At 37.5% G+C, this 15,475-nt stretch overlaps 1 protein-coding gene across 1 annotated transcript; it reads right to left on the reverse strand.

Moving 5' to 3' along the window:
* Window positions 1-659: 659 nt before the first annotated feature.
* Window positions 660-8,537, reverse strand: dnaja3a (DnaJ heat shock protein family (Hsp40) member A3a). Its single transcript, XM_046866786.1, has 11 exons — window positions 8,116-8,537; window positions 7,135-7,271; window positions 4,791-4,874; window positions 4,494-4,700; window positions 3,972-4,124; window positions 3,731-3,878; window positions 3,292-3,356; window positions 2,484-2,612; window positions 2,281-2,396; window positions 1,996-2,093; window positions 660-1,527 (listed from the first exon to the last, which is right to left on the reverse strand). The coding sequence occupies exons 1-11, from the start codon at window positions 8,330-8,332 to the stop codon at window positions 1,505-1,507; spliced, it is 1,377 nt and encodes a 458-aa protein (XP_046722742.1). The 5' UTR covers window positions 8,333-8,537; the 3' UTR covers window positions 660-1,504.
* Window positions 8,538-15,475: the final 6,938 nt, after the last annotated feature.

Below are 15,475 nucleotides of genomic sequence, written 5' to 3' on the forward strand. Positions count from 1 at the left end.
AAACCAACAGAATTAATGTTATGGAGTGGCCAGCCCAATCCCCGGACCTTAATCCAATCGAGAACTTGTGGTGTGATATCAAAAATGCTGTTTCTGAAGCAAAACCAAGAAATGTAAATGAATTGTGGAATTTGTTAAAGAATCATGGAGTGGAATAACAGCTGAGAGGTACCACAAGTTGGTTGACTCCATGCCACACAGATGTGAAGCAGTTTTAAAAAACTGTGGTCATACATACTGTGGTCACAGGATTGCTAAATCCTAAAAACAAAAATGTTTGTACAAAATAGTTTTGAGTTTGTACAGTCAACCGCATACACTGCTGTTTTTTTGAACACACCCCTTTCAACTAATTGCCCAATTGCACAGCCTTAAGAGCGTGCATATCATGAATGCTGGGTCTTATTTGTTTTCTGAGAATCTACTGCACCTACTGGTTAACCTGTTTGCCATGTAGCAATAAAAAATATACTAAAAACCTGGATTATTCTGGTTAGTCACATTGTACTGCTATTATTTTGAACAATATCGTAATGGTGTACATTTTTGCTCATATTTTGACACCAAAATTGGAGTCATGTTAAATCATTTTCATTTAAGTGCTATGAATTACCATGTGGGTTATATAAAAGGTTAAACATTACACAAACACTGAAACATTGGACTTATGGTCATGTTCAACAAATTCACTACAGCAGGTTATATTTGAATTTTCAAAACACACTTTGCAAATGCAGGTTGCATTAATGCACAAAACTATTATGTAAAGGTAGATGTGTATAACATTCCACTGACAGGATGATCCAACAGTGATCAAGAGAAGATTTAAATATACACACAGTTTACTGTACCTAATTAAAAGCTTACAAACAAACTGATTTATTCATTGAATTTTACATATTGCACCTTTAAATAAGGACTGTGTACTACAGTGGAGCAGCTGAATTGACAATCAGTTTAGGATTAGTAACAGTTTTTGCTGATACCTCAGTCTTTATGCCCACACGTGCTCTTGTACATTTCTGACTTGTTCTATCTTTTAGACTAATAAAATTTTTATGCAAAACACCTGACTCATGTTCCTGTTTGTTAAATGTCACCTTTAATTTATGGTAAAGTAGTAATTAAAGTATATATGGCTTTTGTTTAAACACTGACGTTCAGCATTTCATTACTCTCTATTGAAGCAGAGCAGAGGTTCCTGTAACTCACTCTTTACTCATCTGTACAGAGAGAAATCCCACAAGGTGGGTTTATCGAGCTCTGAATGCCTTCCACACACTAGACACCACTGCACATAAAGCTAGTGAGATCATCTTCAGTGTGGATGAGCAGAGTCCTTGTGGAGAAGACCATCTTCTATTAGGCCTGTATCGAAAGAATGGTCTCGTGACATGACGGGCTGCTTCAGAAGAGAAGTGGAAATTCTCAAATGTCTTGTTTCTCTTTTCTGTGTCCAGCAGTCTGTCAGAGCACCTGCCCTGCGTCGTCCTCCACAGTGCTCTCAGTTTCCTGTAGATCTTTTACCTGAGGAAGTAGAGCGCAAAATGAAAGAAAAAAAAAAAAAGTTCAATGCCAACAGGAATATGAATTAAATAAATAATATATAGATTTTATATACATCTTATATATTATATATCTTATTTTGAGGTGTGTTTCTAATTAGATAACTGTATAGATATTATGAGTAGAGTGGAGGGTAGGGGTAGACCTGACTAGAGTACAGAAAAATGTATTCATCCACAATGTAAAAAGGAAAGAAACACTTGAGGACACACTGTTGGAGGTAAATAATCAATGCCAGGGTGGTAATGTGTGAGAAGTGGCCACCTCATAGTAAGTTACCTTCCAATACATTCTCTTTTTTAAACGTATACTTTTCTTATTTGTTTTATTAACTACACATTGTTATAGAAACTTTACATAAAGAGACTTATTGTATATGATAAAATTTCATATATTAGAAACTGTAAACTGTGTGTGTGTATAATTTACCTGTAGTGGTGGTGGAGACTCCATTTACAGTTCCCTCCACACCCACCTCGTCTTCTGCGTAGCTCATAATGAGTGCTCGCTGTCTATCAGTTAGCATCCTACAGACCAGCATGATCAGAGATTCTCCATCAGATATTTCTCACAATTAACTATTCTACAGTGATTGCCCCCTACAGCCCTGTCCCTTTCCCCAATTTAGTCAGACCCCCTTTTTATAGCTATTATAGGCTTAAACACTGTACTCAAATTAACACATCATTTAAACAAAGTTCAACAGGGACGTACTTGGGAACTTTAATCTTGATATGGATGTAATGGTCACCGTAACCATAGCCACTGACTCGTGGGATTCCCTTTCCAGAAAGCCTGATCTTCTGATCAGCCTGGACACCAGCAGGAATCTACAAAATATATCAGAGTTAGACATCGTTCCAATCCACCTGAACAACAAATCTGTCAAAAATGCGAGCATATTGTATCTAACTCACAGAAAGGTTGACCGTCTCACTGAGTCCCTGTGCTCGCACTGTGCCTCCCAGGATGGCCTGAGCCACTGAAATCTGAACATCTGAGTGAATATCAGCACCATCTCGCCTAAACACAGGACTCTTCTGGACCTGAGGACCAGTAAAGCTGGACATTAAACAAATGCATATACAGATGCAAATTTCATTAACAAGAGATTTGTATGACTGCATGTAGCATCATGCTAATAAAAAAAATGTAAAGAATTGTGACAAATGTGTCTAATTCATTATGAACAGATTTGATAATTCGTAAAAAAAAATATTAAAACAATATTTAGTAAAAAAAACTATATATTAAATATTTAAAAAAATGTAATTATAAGAGGTCCTTGCTCAAGGGCTCGAATGGAAGTTTGGCTAAAATGGGGCTTGAACCCCCGACTTTCCGATCAAAATTATAATCTGTGATGCTGTAAGACACAAAGTGGCAAGCGGTTCTAACATTACTTAGAGCAGCTAACATAACAGATAAATAGATACAAATGTAACAAGCAGTTTTTCAATTCATTTATAAATCGATACTGGGAAAATAACACTTCGGGATGTGCTTTTAGGAAAATATTCAGGTGTAGCAGGAGTTTATTAGGTTTAAGTAATTCTCGTACATTTTCTGATTCCTGCATAATCTTCATTTACTGTGGATTTAAGAATCGTTGCAATAATCCTTTCCAGGTTCATAAGTAGATTTTCAAAAACTTTTCTTCATTCTGGGTAGAAAGAAACATTGCTATTTGAAGAGAGTTAAAAAATACACTACATCACAACTCACCCTAAATGTGATAAAGATCTCTTTATTTCCCACAGGCATTCTGACTGTCTGCCCATCTTCAATACCTGTGCAACCAACAACACAGCAAGCTTCAAAACACAGTTCAGATCTCAAACAAATATATGAAGATATAAAATCCAGTTGGCTAAACTTTTCCATCTCACAATCTGGCAACATGTCCAGTAGAATATCTGTGCTGAACACAGTCTAACAATTACAAATATTTTGTAATGTAACTGAGAGTTTGGGAATGTGGAAGTAATATCGGCCTTGTCTACACTAATGTGGACCTGAAAACACATTTCACCTACTATTTGTATGGACAGGCCATGTTATTGAAACTGGGAATCTATGTTGGCACTAACAACCCCTTATTTGTAACTGAATTTAACGTTGGGGGTCGCTGCATGTGAACGTTGGTTTTAGCTGAGCCACTCACCAGCAGGAACCGGAACCATGACGGTGCGTCTCTGCTTGCTCCGACCCGTTCCTTTACATGCTACACAGGGGGAGGTGATCACTGAGCCACGGCCGCCGCACCGCCGACAGGTAGAGCCCATCACAAATGGTCCTTTATTCACAGTCTCCTATAAGGACACAAAGGCCATCTATAGGTTAATGGCTGAACTTCTGGATTTCTATCTGTAGCTCAGTTTGTCGACGTCATGCGCACGACTCACCATTCCTGTGCCGTTGCAGTGGTTGCAGCGCTGGATTTCAGAGCCTGGCTCATGGCCTTTACCATGACAGCGCTGGCAGGCGGCCTCAATGTTCACTGTGAGTTCCTTATTCACGCCTTTGGCAGCTTGTGTAAATGTCAGCTCCATCACATACTGAGGAGAAACATAATGAACACAGTTACCAAAAAAACTCATTCTGAATATAGAAGTACTAGGACATGAAAGCTGAAATACTGATCTGTCATCTCATCCATCTTCATTTTGATCTAGAACCCAACATCTTGCTGAAACCATCTTTGCACTGCCAATACTTTCAGAAGCAAATTCACATTTCCCAAACCATTCAAACTGTCCAATGTGGCTTATAAAATATTAGATGCCATACTGATTTAGTCAAAACAACAACAACAGGGTGGTGAATCTTAGACAAGTACATATCTGACCAATCAGATTCAACAGTGCTGTGGTATTACTTGGAGAAATAAATGATTCCTCCTCAAGTTTGTGTTTAAACATACTGACCTCCTGAGGCTGATCGTAGATGCCGTTGAGATTGCCAAAGCCTCGAGCTCCAGAAAACTCCCCAAAGATCTTGCGGAAAAGTTCCTCAGGGTCTATGCTGGCACCGCTGCTCCAGTACTGCTGCTGACCTGCTCCTGCGCCAGCTGCACCGAACCCTGCTGTGCCGTATGTGTCATACTGCTTCCTCTTCATCTCATCACCAAGCACCTGCAATAAGACCAGGCACATGAGATGTAAATATGTTCATCACAGCAACACACTTTTATGCACTTTGTTACATGTGTTTTATAATGAGACCTCATAGGCTTCAGCCAACTGTGCAAATTTCTCTTTGGCCTGTGGGTCGTCTTTATTTGTGTCTGGATGATATTTCTTTGCCAGCTGAAAGAAAAAAGAAAATGTCAATGTGTTGAAACAAAACAAACAGGACTGCGACAGGACAATCATTTCTACCTCTTACACTCCGTAAGAATGTTTACACAAAACTCCCATATAATAAAACTCTAAAGGCAGGAATTGAAAAGAGGGATATATTGTAGATAGGGCTGGGCGATAAATCGATTTTATCGATTAACTCGAATGTGTAGTTCACATCGATCTGTTTTAATAAAAATCGGGTTTCTCTTTAATGTCTGCCGACGCTCCCCTCTGGGTTTCCATAGTTTCGAACGAACTCAGCCCTCCCCCCGCGCATTTGACATAGACATACACAAACACCATGGCAGCGAGCAGAGAAGAACAAGAAAGGCACAGTGTCATCTGTAATTGGTTCGGTTTTGCTGCGTCAGATGCAGCACAAACACCCCGCTGCAAAGTGTGTTTGAAGGCTGTTGCAAGCAAAGGTAGCGGTACCACCAATTTACTGCAGCACCTCAAACAGAGGCATGCTGTCGAGTGGGAGAGATGAAGGGCCCTACGACATGAACAAGACAGCGGCAGCACAAGACTGCGGTTAAGCAGCCGCATCTTGAAAATACACGGTTAAGCAGCCGCACTTTGTTTAGTGTTGCGTTTCTAATTGTACACGTGCGGTATGGGTGGTGGGAGCGACCAAAATACATGTAAAGACGCTTCAGAACGGCGTCTCCATTAAGAAACAGAAAAATCAGAGCACTTAACTCACCATATTCAAACACTTATAAAACATTTTTTAAAGTTTGCTAAATCTTTCAAATAATTTTTATTTAGAATCTCCCTGTCTATTATATTCTTATTTCAAATGTCAACTCATTTTACTGCGGAGTTTTGGAGAAAAGTGAAGGCAAAATCCCTCCAAACATCACTGCATTTTTAACCATGTTCCACATTCAAACACTCATGACACATTTTTCTTTATAGGTTTGCTCATTTTATGTTATTACGTTCTATTTTCACAATTTACAATGGCAGGGTCTTCTATCTCGTATTTTTGGCTTGTTGTTTCTGAATGCACTTTAACCCAAAGTGGGTTATAATCCCAGAAGGGTAAATAAACTTTATTTAATAAAGTTAAAACTTTTTTTTTAACATTTATTTTTCATATGCAGATTGATTTTAAAATTGATTTAAATCGCATATTGGATTTTTTGTGAAAAAAAATCAGGAATTTTTTTTTTTGGCCATATCGCCCAGCCCTGATTGTAGATGTGCGGAGTATCTCTCAGACTCTGCAGCTACACCACACTTCAAAACCTCCAACTTTTACTTCTTTACTCTACAGAGCATTAGATTTAGAAAATCCCATTTTATTATGTAATGCATTTTCAATAATTCCCTTTGAAACGTCATTTATTAAATAATACAGAATAAAGTAGTGTGTTCAATTAATTACTAGGAATAATGTGTTGCTACTAGAATACGGGTCACATTCATTATTTTGACACATAAGTCACGTGTCACTGATTAAACTGTGGTAGCTAACAATGTAAAAAAAAATCTGGTGAGACAATCAGGTGTATTAATACTGATTACTGCACTGAAACAAACTACTGTATGGCTATTTGTAGACAGGAAAACTGTTTTACTATAGTTATTCAATCCTGATCAAGCAGCACACATTTTTACAAAAAGTTGATTAATAAATGAAGCTTATCAAGTGTTTATTTTCCCATCGTGTGTCTATTTGTGCTGTGACTGTAGTTGAGTTATATGTTGTCTTTATACCAATTTCTTTCTGCAGTATTTTCACAATCATGTGTAGCTGAATAGCACATGAATAGTTGTAGTCTGTACATGCTTATTACAGCACCTAGTAATAAATCATAACCCTGTTGTGGAGATCGCACCTCATGTGTGTGTAAGGTTAAGCGTGTGGTAATAATTGCTTCTACTGCAGTTACTACATCCATGTGTTCCATCAGTGTAAAAATTGATTACAGAATTATTATTGGCCTCATGTACAATACAGATCTATGTTCACTGGAATATGGTGACATCTACTGTCCAGGCAGTGTAGACTGACAAGCCTGAACTCCACAGTAAATCCAAACAACATGTAAAGAGATTTTGTTCAAGTTAAAACTACAAGATCAGCAAAAAAGAAATAAATTACAGCCCCATGTAGAGATGCAACAAGTTCTATTTAAAGATGTTGCCTTTATGGATTTGTCTCTGGAAATCATTGCATGCTACAGATACAAACGATAGAGATTTGAAGTCTTACTTGGTAATAGGCTTTCTTTATCTCTTTCTGCGATGCTGTGCGTGGAACCCCGAGAACATCATAAAAGTCCTGTTTTTTACTGGCACTAGCACTAACATGGAAATGCAGCCTGGGGAGAAGATGATGAGGGTTTCCTCCTGCAAACACACACCATTAAACCATTGCAAACGTTACAGTATGTTTGAATAATGTTTCTAGCTCCTGGGAAGTGGAGATGTTGGACTTTTGATCAGAAGGTCATGGGTTCATATCCCAGCACTACTATGATGTCACAGCTGGGCCCTTGAGCAAGTCCCTTAACACACAATTGCTCAGCTGTATAAGCGAGAGATTTGTAAGTCATTCTGGATAAGAGTGTATGCCAAATCCCATGATTAGAAATGCTATGAAAAATACAGAATGTAAATATACATAAAGATAACGGTTTTACTTGTCATGTGTACCACAAAGCACAATGAAATTTCCACGTCACATATCCCAGCGTTGTTAGATGTTAGAAAGTCAGGTTAGAAGGTCCTTCCTCAAGGGCTCGAACGGAAGTTTGGCGAAAATGGGGCTTGAACCCCCGACCTTCCGATCAGTAAAGCAGAACCTTAAATCTCCACTTCCCAACGTGATATTAGCTGGATGTGCCAATCATCTGTAGATTCAGAACTGAACCAACAACATGAAATGATCGTGTCTGTTTCAGTGTTAAAGAAGGAATGATGATAAAAAGGCAGGTTTGTATGCAATGCTGAGGATCAACCTGCAGGTCACCACTGAAACAAGCCGTCAGCTCGACACTGGTTAGCGGCATCCAGCAAACCGGTGAACCGGGTTACGTGAATTACACAGCAGTATTTTAATAACTTCAACCAACCTACGAACTGTGTGTGTGATATAAACCCGGAACTCCACACGCTGCCTCCTGTATGTCTGCTCTACCTCTTACACCGGAGCTAGCTGTTAGCATGCTGCTAGCCAGGCCTTTTTGCTCACCTATCTGACGCGTCAATGTCACCGCTTTATTAGTTCCTTCTCCAACTCTGCTGCCCGCTGACCAAAACACGCCGCTCCAGACATTAGCCAAAACTCGATTAGCTCCATTAGGCCTGGAGGCAAAAGTGCTATAAGTCCGGACATTAGAGGACACTGAGGCAGACACCCAGCGTGCTGCACACCGCGCGGACGTCGCCATCGCTACTGACGCGATCATGTGCACACGCCGCGCATGCGCACGATCGATTAGCTAAGAGTTAGCTCTCGTGGTTTCGGATCTCGACTATTAATACTATGTAATAAATCAATTTAAAAACCTGTTACTATAGAGCATGTTCAAATCGTTTGAGTATTGTGTGACACTTCATTATCATACACTGTCGCTTCTTACTGCGGTCAAACCAGACGCAGCTTGAAAATACAAGGTAAAGCTCTAACGGTATGGGTGGTGGAAGTGGTCAAAATAGATGTAAAGACGATTCAGAACAGCGTTTCCGTTATAAAAAGATAATAAAAAGACATAAAATGTATTACTATTTTTCATTAAAAAAAAATCAATAAATAAAATTTCGTGATTGTGGTGTGTGTGTGTATATATATATATATATATATATATATATATATATATATATATATATATATATATATATATATATATAGTAATGGCCCATATTCAAACACTTTGAAAATATCTTTATAGGTTTGCTCAATCTTTTAAATAATTCTTTTTTAGTGAATTTTTATCATGTTTTATATTTAAACAGCCACTTGTCTTTCATTTTATTATTATTATTAGTAGTAGTAGTAGTAGTATTATCATGTTCTATATTTAAACATCCACTTGTCTTTCATTTGATTAATTAAAGTCGTTTTACTGTATTACACTTTTGGTCAAAATTAAATGCAAAATCAAAGGCAAATTGTAAACGTATTTATTTTATTTTTTGAACAAATCTATAGAGGAACATGTTTAATGAGTGTTTGAATATGAGACATGATAAAAAAAATGCACTTATGTTTGGATTGAATTTTTCTTTACTTTTCTCAAAAACTCTACAGTAAAATGTCTTGAAATTTAAGACCATAATAGACATTGATGCTCTTAATAAGAATTATTTGACAGATTGTTGATGTTTTACAGTAAATATGTTTTAAGGGTGTTTGAATGTGGGCCTTGATTATATATATATATATTTTAACTACAAACACGAAATTGTATTATTTGAGCTTTCATTAAAAAAAAAAAAAAAAAAAAAGCAATACATTAATATTTTCATGTCTTTTTGTTTTTTTTTATAACGGAAACGCAGTTCTGAAGCGTCTTCACATCTATTTTCACCGCACCCACCACCCATACCGTAAGTGCACGATTAGACGCGCAACCCAAAATAAGCGCGGCGGTCTTGACCGAGTATTTTCAAGCTGCTGCTGGCTTAACCACACTTTCAGACTGAACGGCGTTTCCGTTATAAAAAGATAATAAAAGACATAAAAAAAAAATATATATATATATATATATATATATATATATATATATATAAAAAATATATATATATATATATATATATATATATATATATATATATATATATATAATTATTTTTTAATCAAAGAACAAATAATACAATTTCGTGTATATACATATATAATGTGTGTATATTATTTTATATTATTATATTATTCAATAGATGATAACAAGACATAAAAAATAATGTATTACTATTATTCATCAAAAAAACGAATATATATCTTTACTGTATAGTGTTTGAGACTATACAAGTAAAATGTAAAGGCAAAATCACCTTTATTTTACGTTCCTTTATGTTTATGTTTGCTAATTCTTTCAATTGATCTTTACTCAGAGTGACCCTGACTATCACTGAATTAATTTTCAGGTCTTTTTACTGTACAGTTTTTAAGAAACATAAACATCAGTGCATTTAAATCACCATAATCAAACACTCATAAAACATTTTCTTTTATAGGTTTGCTCAATCTTTAATCAATGTCTGTTATTGATTTTAACTTCTTCATTTTACTGTACAGTTTTTGAGAAAAGTAAAGGCAAATTCACTACAATCTCGAGTGCTTTTTCAATCATGTTTCACATTCAATTTAATAAGAATTATTTGACAGATTGAGCAAACCTATAAAATAAAATGTTTTATGAGTGTTTGAATATAGAACATAATTGCACTGAGGTTGCAACAAAATGCACTGAGGTTTGGAGTGAATTTCCTTTATTTTTCTCAAAAACTGTACAGTGAAATTACTACATTTTTTGCTTGTGGTACGAATTTGAAATCTGATTGGTTAAAGAAACAGATCTTCTTTTTCTTCTTTTTCTTCTTTTGGCTGCTCCCATTAGGGGTCACCACAGTGGATCACCCGTCTCCATACCACCCCCTGTCCTCTACTTCTGCCTCTTTCACCCCAACCTCCTCTTTTCCTCCCTCCTGGTGGCTCCATCCTCAGGAATTTCCTACCGATATACCCCCTGTACCTCCTCTGCACATGTCTAAACCATCTTAATCTCACCTCCCTCACCTTGTCTCCAAAACGTCCTACATTTGTTGTCCCTCTAATAAACTTGTTTCTAACCCTGTCCATCGTCGTCACTCCCAACAAAAACCTCAACATCTTCAGCTCTGCTACCTCCAGCTCCACCTCCTGTCTTTTACTCAATGCCACTGTCTCTAAACCATTCAACATCGCAGGTCACACCACAGTCCTATAAACTTTCCCTTTCACTCTTGCAGATACCCTACTATCACAAATCACTCCTGCCACTCTTCTCCACCCACTCCACCCTGCCTGCACTCTTTTCTTCACTTCTCTAACACACTCTCCATTACTTATTTTTAAAGCTCTAGTTCATTTTAGTGTACAATAGAGTGTAATGCCTAATATAGATATTCAGCAAACTGTACACAGAAATGTGAAGCTTTTTTATATGCTATTTTCCCTCCTTTGTTTTTCTTATCTCATATATAGCATAGCGATCCAAATCAAAGGGACCAACTTTGGCCTAGTTCACTGACTTTGATTCTGAGAAAGGAAAGTCATATGGTTCAGAGTTCTTTTCAATTTACTATCAAGACAATAAGGCATCTAAATAAAATAAAAACAATGCTGTTTAATAATAATGATAAGTAGCAAAATGGAGTTTCCCTTACTACCGCAAAAAGTGCTTTATTTCTGTTATTCGACACGTTATTATTTGTTTATAATAATGTGTAATGTTGTGGAACATCAAGTTTGTTTTATGTTTTATGTTATGGAAGTCACACTATATATGTCTGTAGACAATGTAGTGGAGTTCAACATCTTTACAGCCTGATGGATGAAGCTGTTTGAAAGCCTTGTGGAGTGAGCCTGGATGCTCCAGTACCTTCTCCCTGTAGGCAGGAGCCTGAAGTGGAGGTTTGATGGGTGTGAGCTATTAGCAGCTATTATGATGGCTCTGCTAATGAGATGGGTGTGAAAGATTTTCGTATGGGAGAGAACACTGACAATGTTACTTGACAGGAGGCAGTGAAGCCTCTGTACCAAAGGTCTTTTCTCCCTGCTGCTATTACACTGTACAATCAGAGTTGCTCCCAGGGAAGCAGTCACCATAATATACACTGTTATTGTGATTTTAACTGTGCAATGACAATAACTTAAAGTTTTGTGCAATAACAACTGTGTAATAACAAAATTTTATACATTGCAATATTACCTACAGTTGTGTTCAAAATTATTCAACCCCCACTGAAATTGATTGTTTTGGTCGGTTTGACATTGATTATGATCATTCAGTCATCCTGCTTACAATTAAATCAAAGAGGCACGTGTAGGTCAGACAAATATAACATAACATTTATAATGAAATAACCACAAATGTCTTTTCTGAGCTCACATCATTATCAGTTTTATTCAACCCCCAAGTGACATTCAATCTTAGTACTTAGTACAACATCCTTTTACAGTTATAACAGCTTTTAAACGTGAAGCATAGCTTGACACAAGTGTCTTGCAGCGATCTACGGGTATCTTCGCCCATTCATCATGGGCAAAAGCCTCCAGTTCAGTCACATTCTTAGGCTTGCGCACTGCAACTGCTTTCTTTAAGTCCCACCAGAGGTTCTCAATCGGATTTAAGTCTGGTGACTGCGATGGCCACTTCAAAATGTTCCAGCCTTTAATCTGCAACCATGCTCTAGTGGACTTGGAGGTATGCTTGGGATCATTGTCCTGTTGAAAGGTCCAACGTCTTCCAAGCCTCAGGTTTGTGACGGACTGCATCACATTGTCATCAATATCTCCTGGTACTGAAGAGAATTCATGGTACCTTGCACGCTGAAGCTTCCCAGTACCTGCAGAAGCAAAACAGCCCCAAAGCATGATTGACCCCCCGCCATGCTTCACAGTAGGCAAGGTGTTCTTTTCTTCATAGGCCTTGTTCTTCCTCCTCCAAACATAGCGTTGATCCATGGGCCCAAACAGTTCTAATTTTGTTTCATCAGTCCACAGAACACTATCCCAAAACTTCTGTGGTTTGTCCACATGACTTTTGGCATACTGCAGTCGACTCTTCTTATTCTTTGGGGACAGCAAGGGGTGCGCCTGGGAGTTCTGGCATGGAGGCCTTCATTACGCAGGGTGCGCCGTATTGTCTGAGCAGAAACTTCAGTACCCACATCTGACAAATCTTTTCTCAGTTCCTCAGCAGTCACACGGGGACTTTTCTCCACTCTACGCTTCAGGTAGCGCACAGCAGTCGAAGTCAGCATCTTCTTTCTGCCACGACCAGGTAGCGTTTCAACAGTGCCCTTTGCCTTGAATTTGCGAATGATGCTTCCTATGGTGTCTCTTGGTATGTTTAACATCTTTGCAATCTTCTTATAGCCATTGCCCTTCCTGTGAAGAGTAATCACCTGTTCTCTTGTCTTCCTGGACCATTCTCTTGACCTCACCATGTTTGTAACCACACCAGTAAATGTCTAGAAGGAGCTGAGTATCACAGTCATTTTAAAGCTGCCTAATTGGTGCTTATTAGGCTTTATTGCTGCTCCCTGATATCCACAGGTGTTTTCAATACCTGATTGAAAACACTTCATTGAACCTCTGTTCTTCAGAGTGGTAGTCTTTAAGGGGTTGAATAATTATGTCAATGAAGAATTCACAAAAGAAACATTTACTACTGTATTACAAAACTAATTGATGTCATTTTAGTTGCATATGGTTCTTTAAGAAGTCCTTGTAGGATTTCATTCTGAATACAATTACAAATGTACACTAAATTCCCTAAAACCATTTACAGCATTGGGGGTTGAATAATTTTGAACACAACTGTATGTGCACTTTGTTTGAAAGTGTAACTATTGTGTTTTTTGCCTCTTTTTCTTACACTGTGATGTATATATATTTGTATATATATTTGTACTATGTCTCTACTTTATATATTTGCACATTTCTTTTCTTTGTTGCTGTAACATGTTATTTGATCTTATCTCATCTTACCACACAGTGATGCAGCTGGTGAAGATGCTCTCAGTGGTGCCTCGGTAAAAGGAGCACATGATGGGAGGGGGGCTCGTGCTTTCCTTAGTTTGCGGAGGAAGTAGAAGTGTGACTGAGCTTTCTTGGCCAGGGGTGTGGTGTTTGTCATCCGGGAGAGGCCCTCAGAGATATGCACCACTAGGGACTTGGTGCTGCTCACCCTCTCCACTGCGGCACCGTTGATGATTAGTGGGGAGTGCTGTGAAGGTCCTCTTCTGAGAGTCGATGACAAGATCTTTGCTCTTCTCCACGTTGAGGAAGAGACTGTTGTCATTACACCATTTGACCAGTTGGGTCATATAATTGTAAGATGTCCCAATACGTCTGTCCATTTAGTGTATAAACAGTTATTCCCTCAATATTCCCTTTTTCTCTAAATGGTAATGAGACATTGCAGGTTGTCTTGTTACAGAGAAACCACAAAGTCACACTCTTATATTCTAAAGACGTTCTGTTTTAAAAAATTTAAAGGAACAGAATGTCTGACTGTTACAAAGTGCTAAACATCTTAGCCCACCCACAAGAGTGCTCCATCTGCTGAAAAGAATCACTGGGACCTCTGAGTGTGTGTGTGTGTGTGTGTGTGTGTGTGTGTGTGTGTGTGTGTGTGTGTGTGTGTGTGTGTGTGTGTGTAAAGACCAATCAAGGCAGTTAGTTCAGTTCACTTGAGAAATATTTGACATTTCGGGAAAAAGTCCTTCATCATGAACTGCATTTGTTTGAAGGGTTCTTACTATATCATAATTAGTCAGTGTGCTTGTAGATTAAGTTATTTCAGCACTTCTTAATATTCACATTAAAATACATTTCCTATAATTATAGACATTGTTTTTTTTTTTACTCAAGTTACTTATTCTGCTGGTTTTCATCTCTTATGTTTTAAAACTAATCGTAGATGAACTCGTTTTCTTTATACAGGAGACACAAATGCACTAAAATCCTTCGGCTTTGTAATCTGTTACTGCTGTAAATTCTGCTGTAATTCTGCTGTTACTCTGCCATGTTCATGACCTTACTGTATGTTTTCATGTTCATCAGCTTACTGTACAATGTTTTTCTAATAAAATAACCATTAATTCTATCTGTGTTTTTTAAATAATGAATTAATTCAATGACACTTTGAAAACATGATGTTTTTATTGTCTGTATCATACCGTAAACATTTCAAACCACACAACACTCATGCTATGGGCTATCAAACCTAAGATCATAGTGTTTATTATTACATAAATATAAAAGGAAATAGGAAAAACTGAAAGGACAGTCCAGTGAATGTTAGGGATTAGTGGATCAATCAATACTTTTGATACTGGTGTTGAGGTGAGAGAGTCGATTCTCATATTAAAATATCAAACGTGACTTTAATATTTATTTATTAACATCACTGTGCCTTTGTCATAAAATCAGCATTTTATCAGTTAGTCATATATTCTGGGATCACTGCATCATCTGTAACTTCTGAGAGATTTGTTTTTAAAAAGCAGAAGAGTTCATCAGGCGAAACAGCCTCAGGGGGAAAAACACCAACATTCCCTTGTTCTTTAAAAAAAAAACTTCTACAGGGGAAGGAATGTAGAAACATGACGTGACAGTTTGAATGTGGTTTGTGTGCCGGATTATGTTTTGTGAAAGGTTGGTTTTGTTATTGATGATTTATATGAATTATTCATATATTTTTTAGGTGTAACAAAGAGAGCCCCAGTCTATAGTCTATTTAATATTTAAAGACTTTAAGAAATATTGGCATTGGTATAAGTAGGAAGGTGGTAGCTCAATGTTTAAGGCATTGGGCCCTAGAGCACACCAATCAACCACC

The sequence above is a fragment of the Silurus meridionalis genome, chromosome 14 (genome assembly GCF_014805685.1).
Source record: "Silurus meridionalis isolate SWU-2019-XX chromosome 14, ASM1480568v1, whole genome shotgun sequence".
Classification (NCBI taxonomy): domain Eukaryota; kingdom Metazoa; phylum Chordata; class Actinopteri; order Siluriformes; family Siluridae; genus Silurus; species Silurus meridionalis.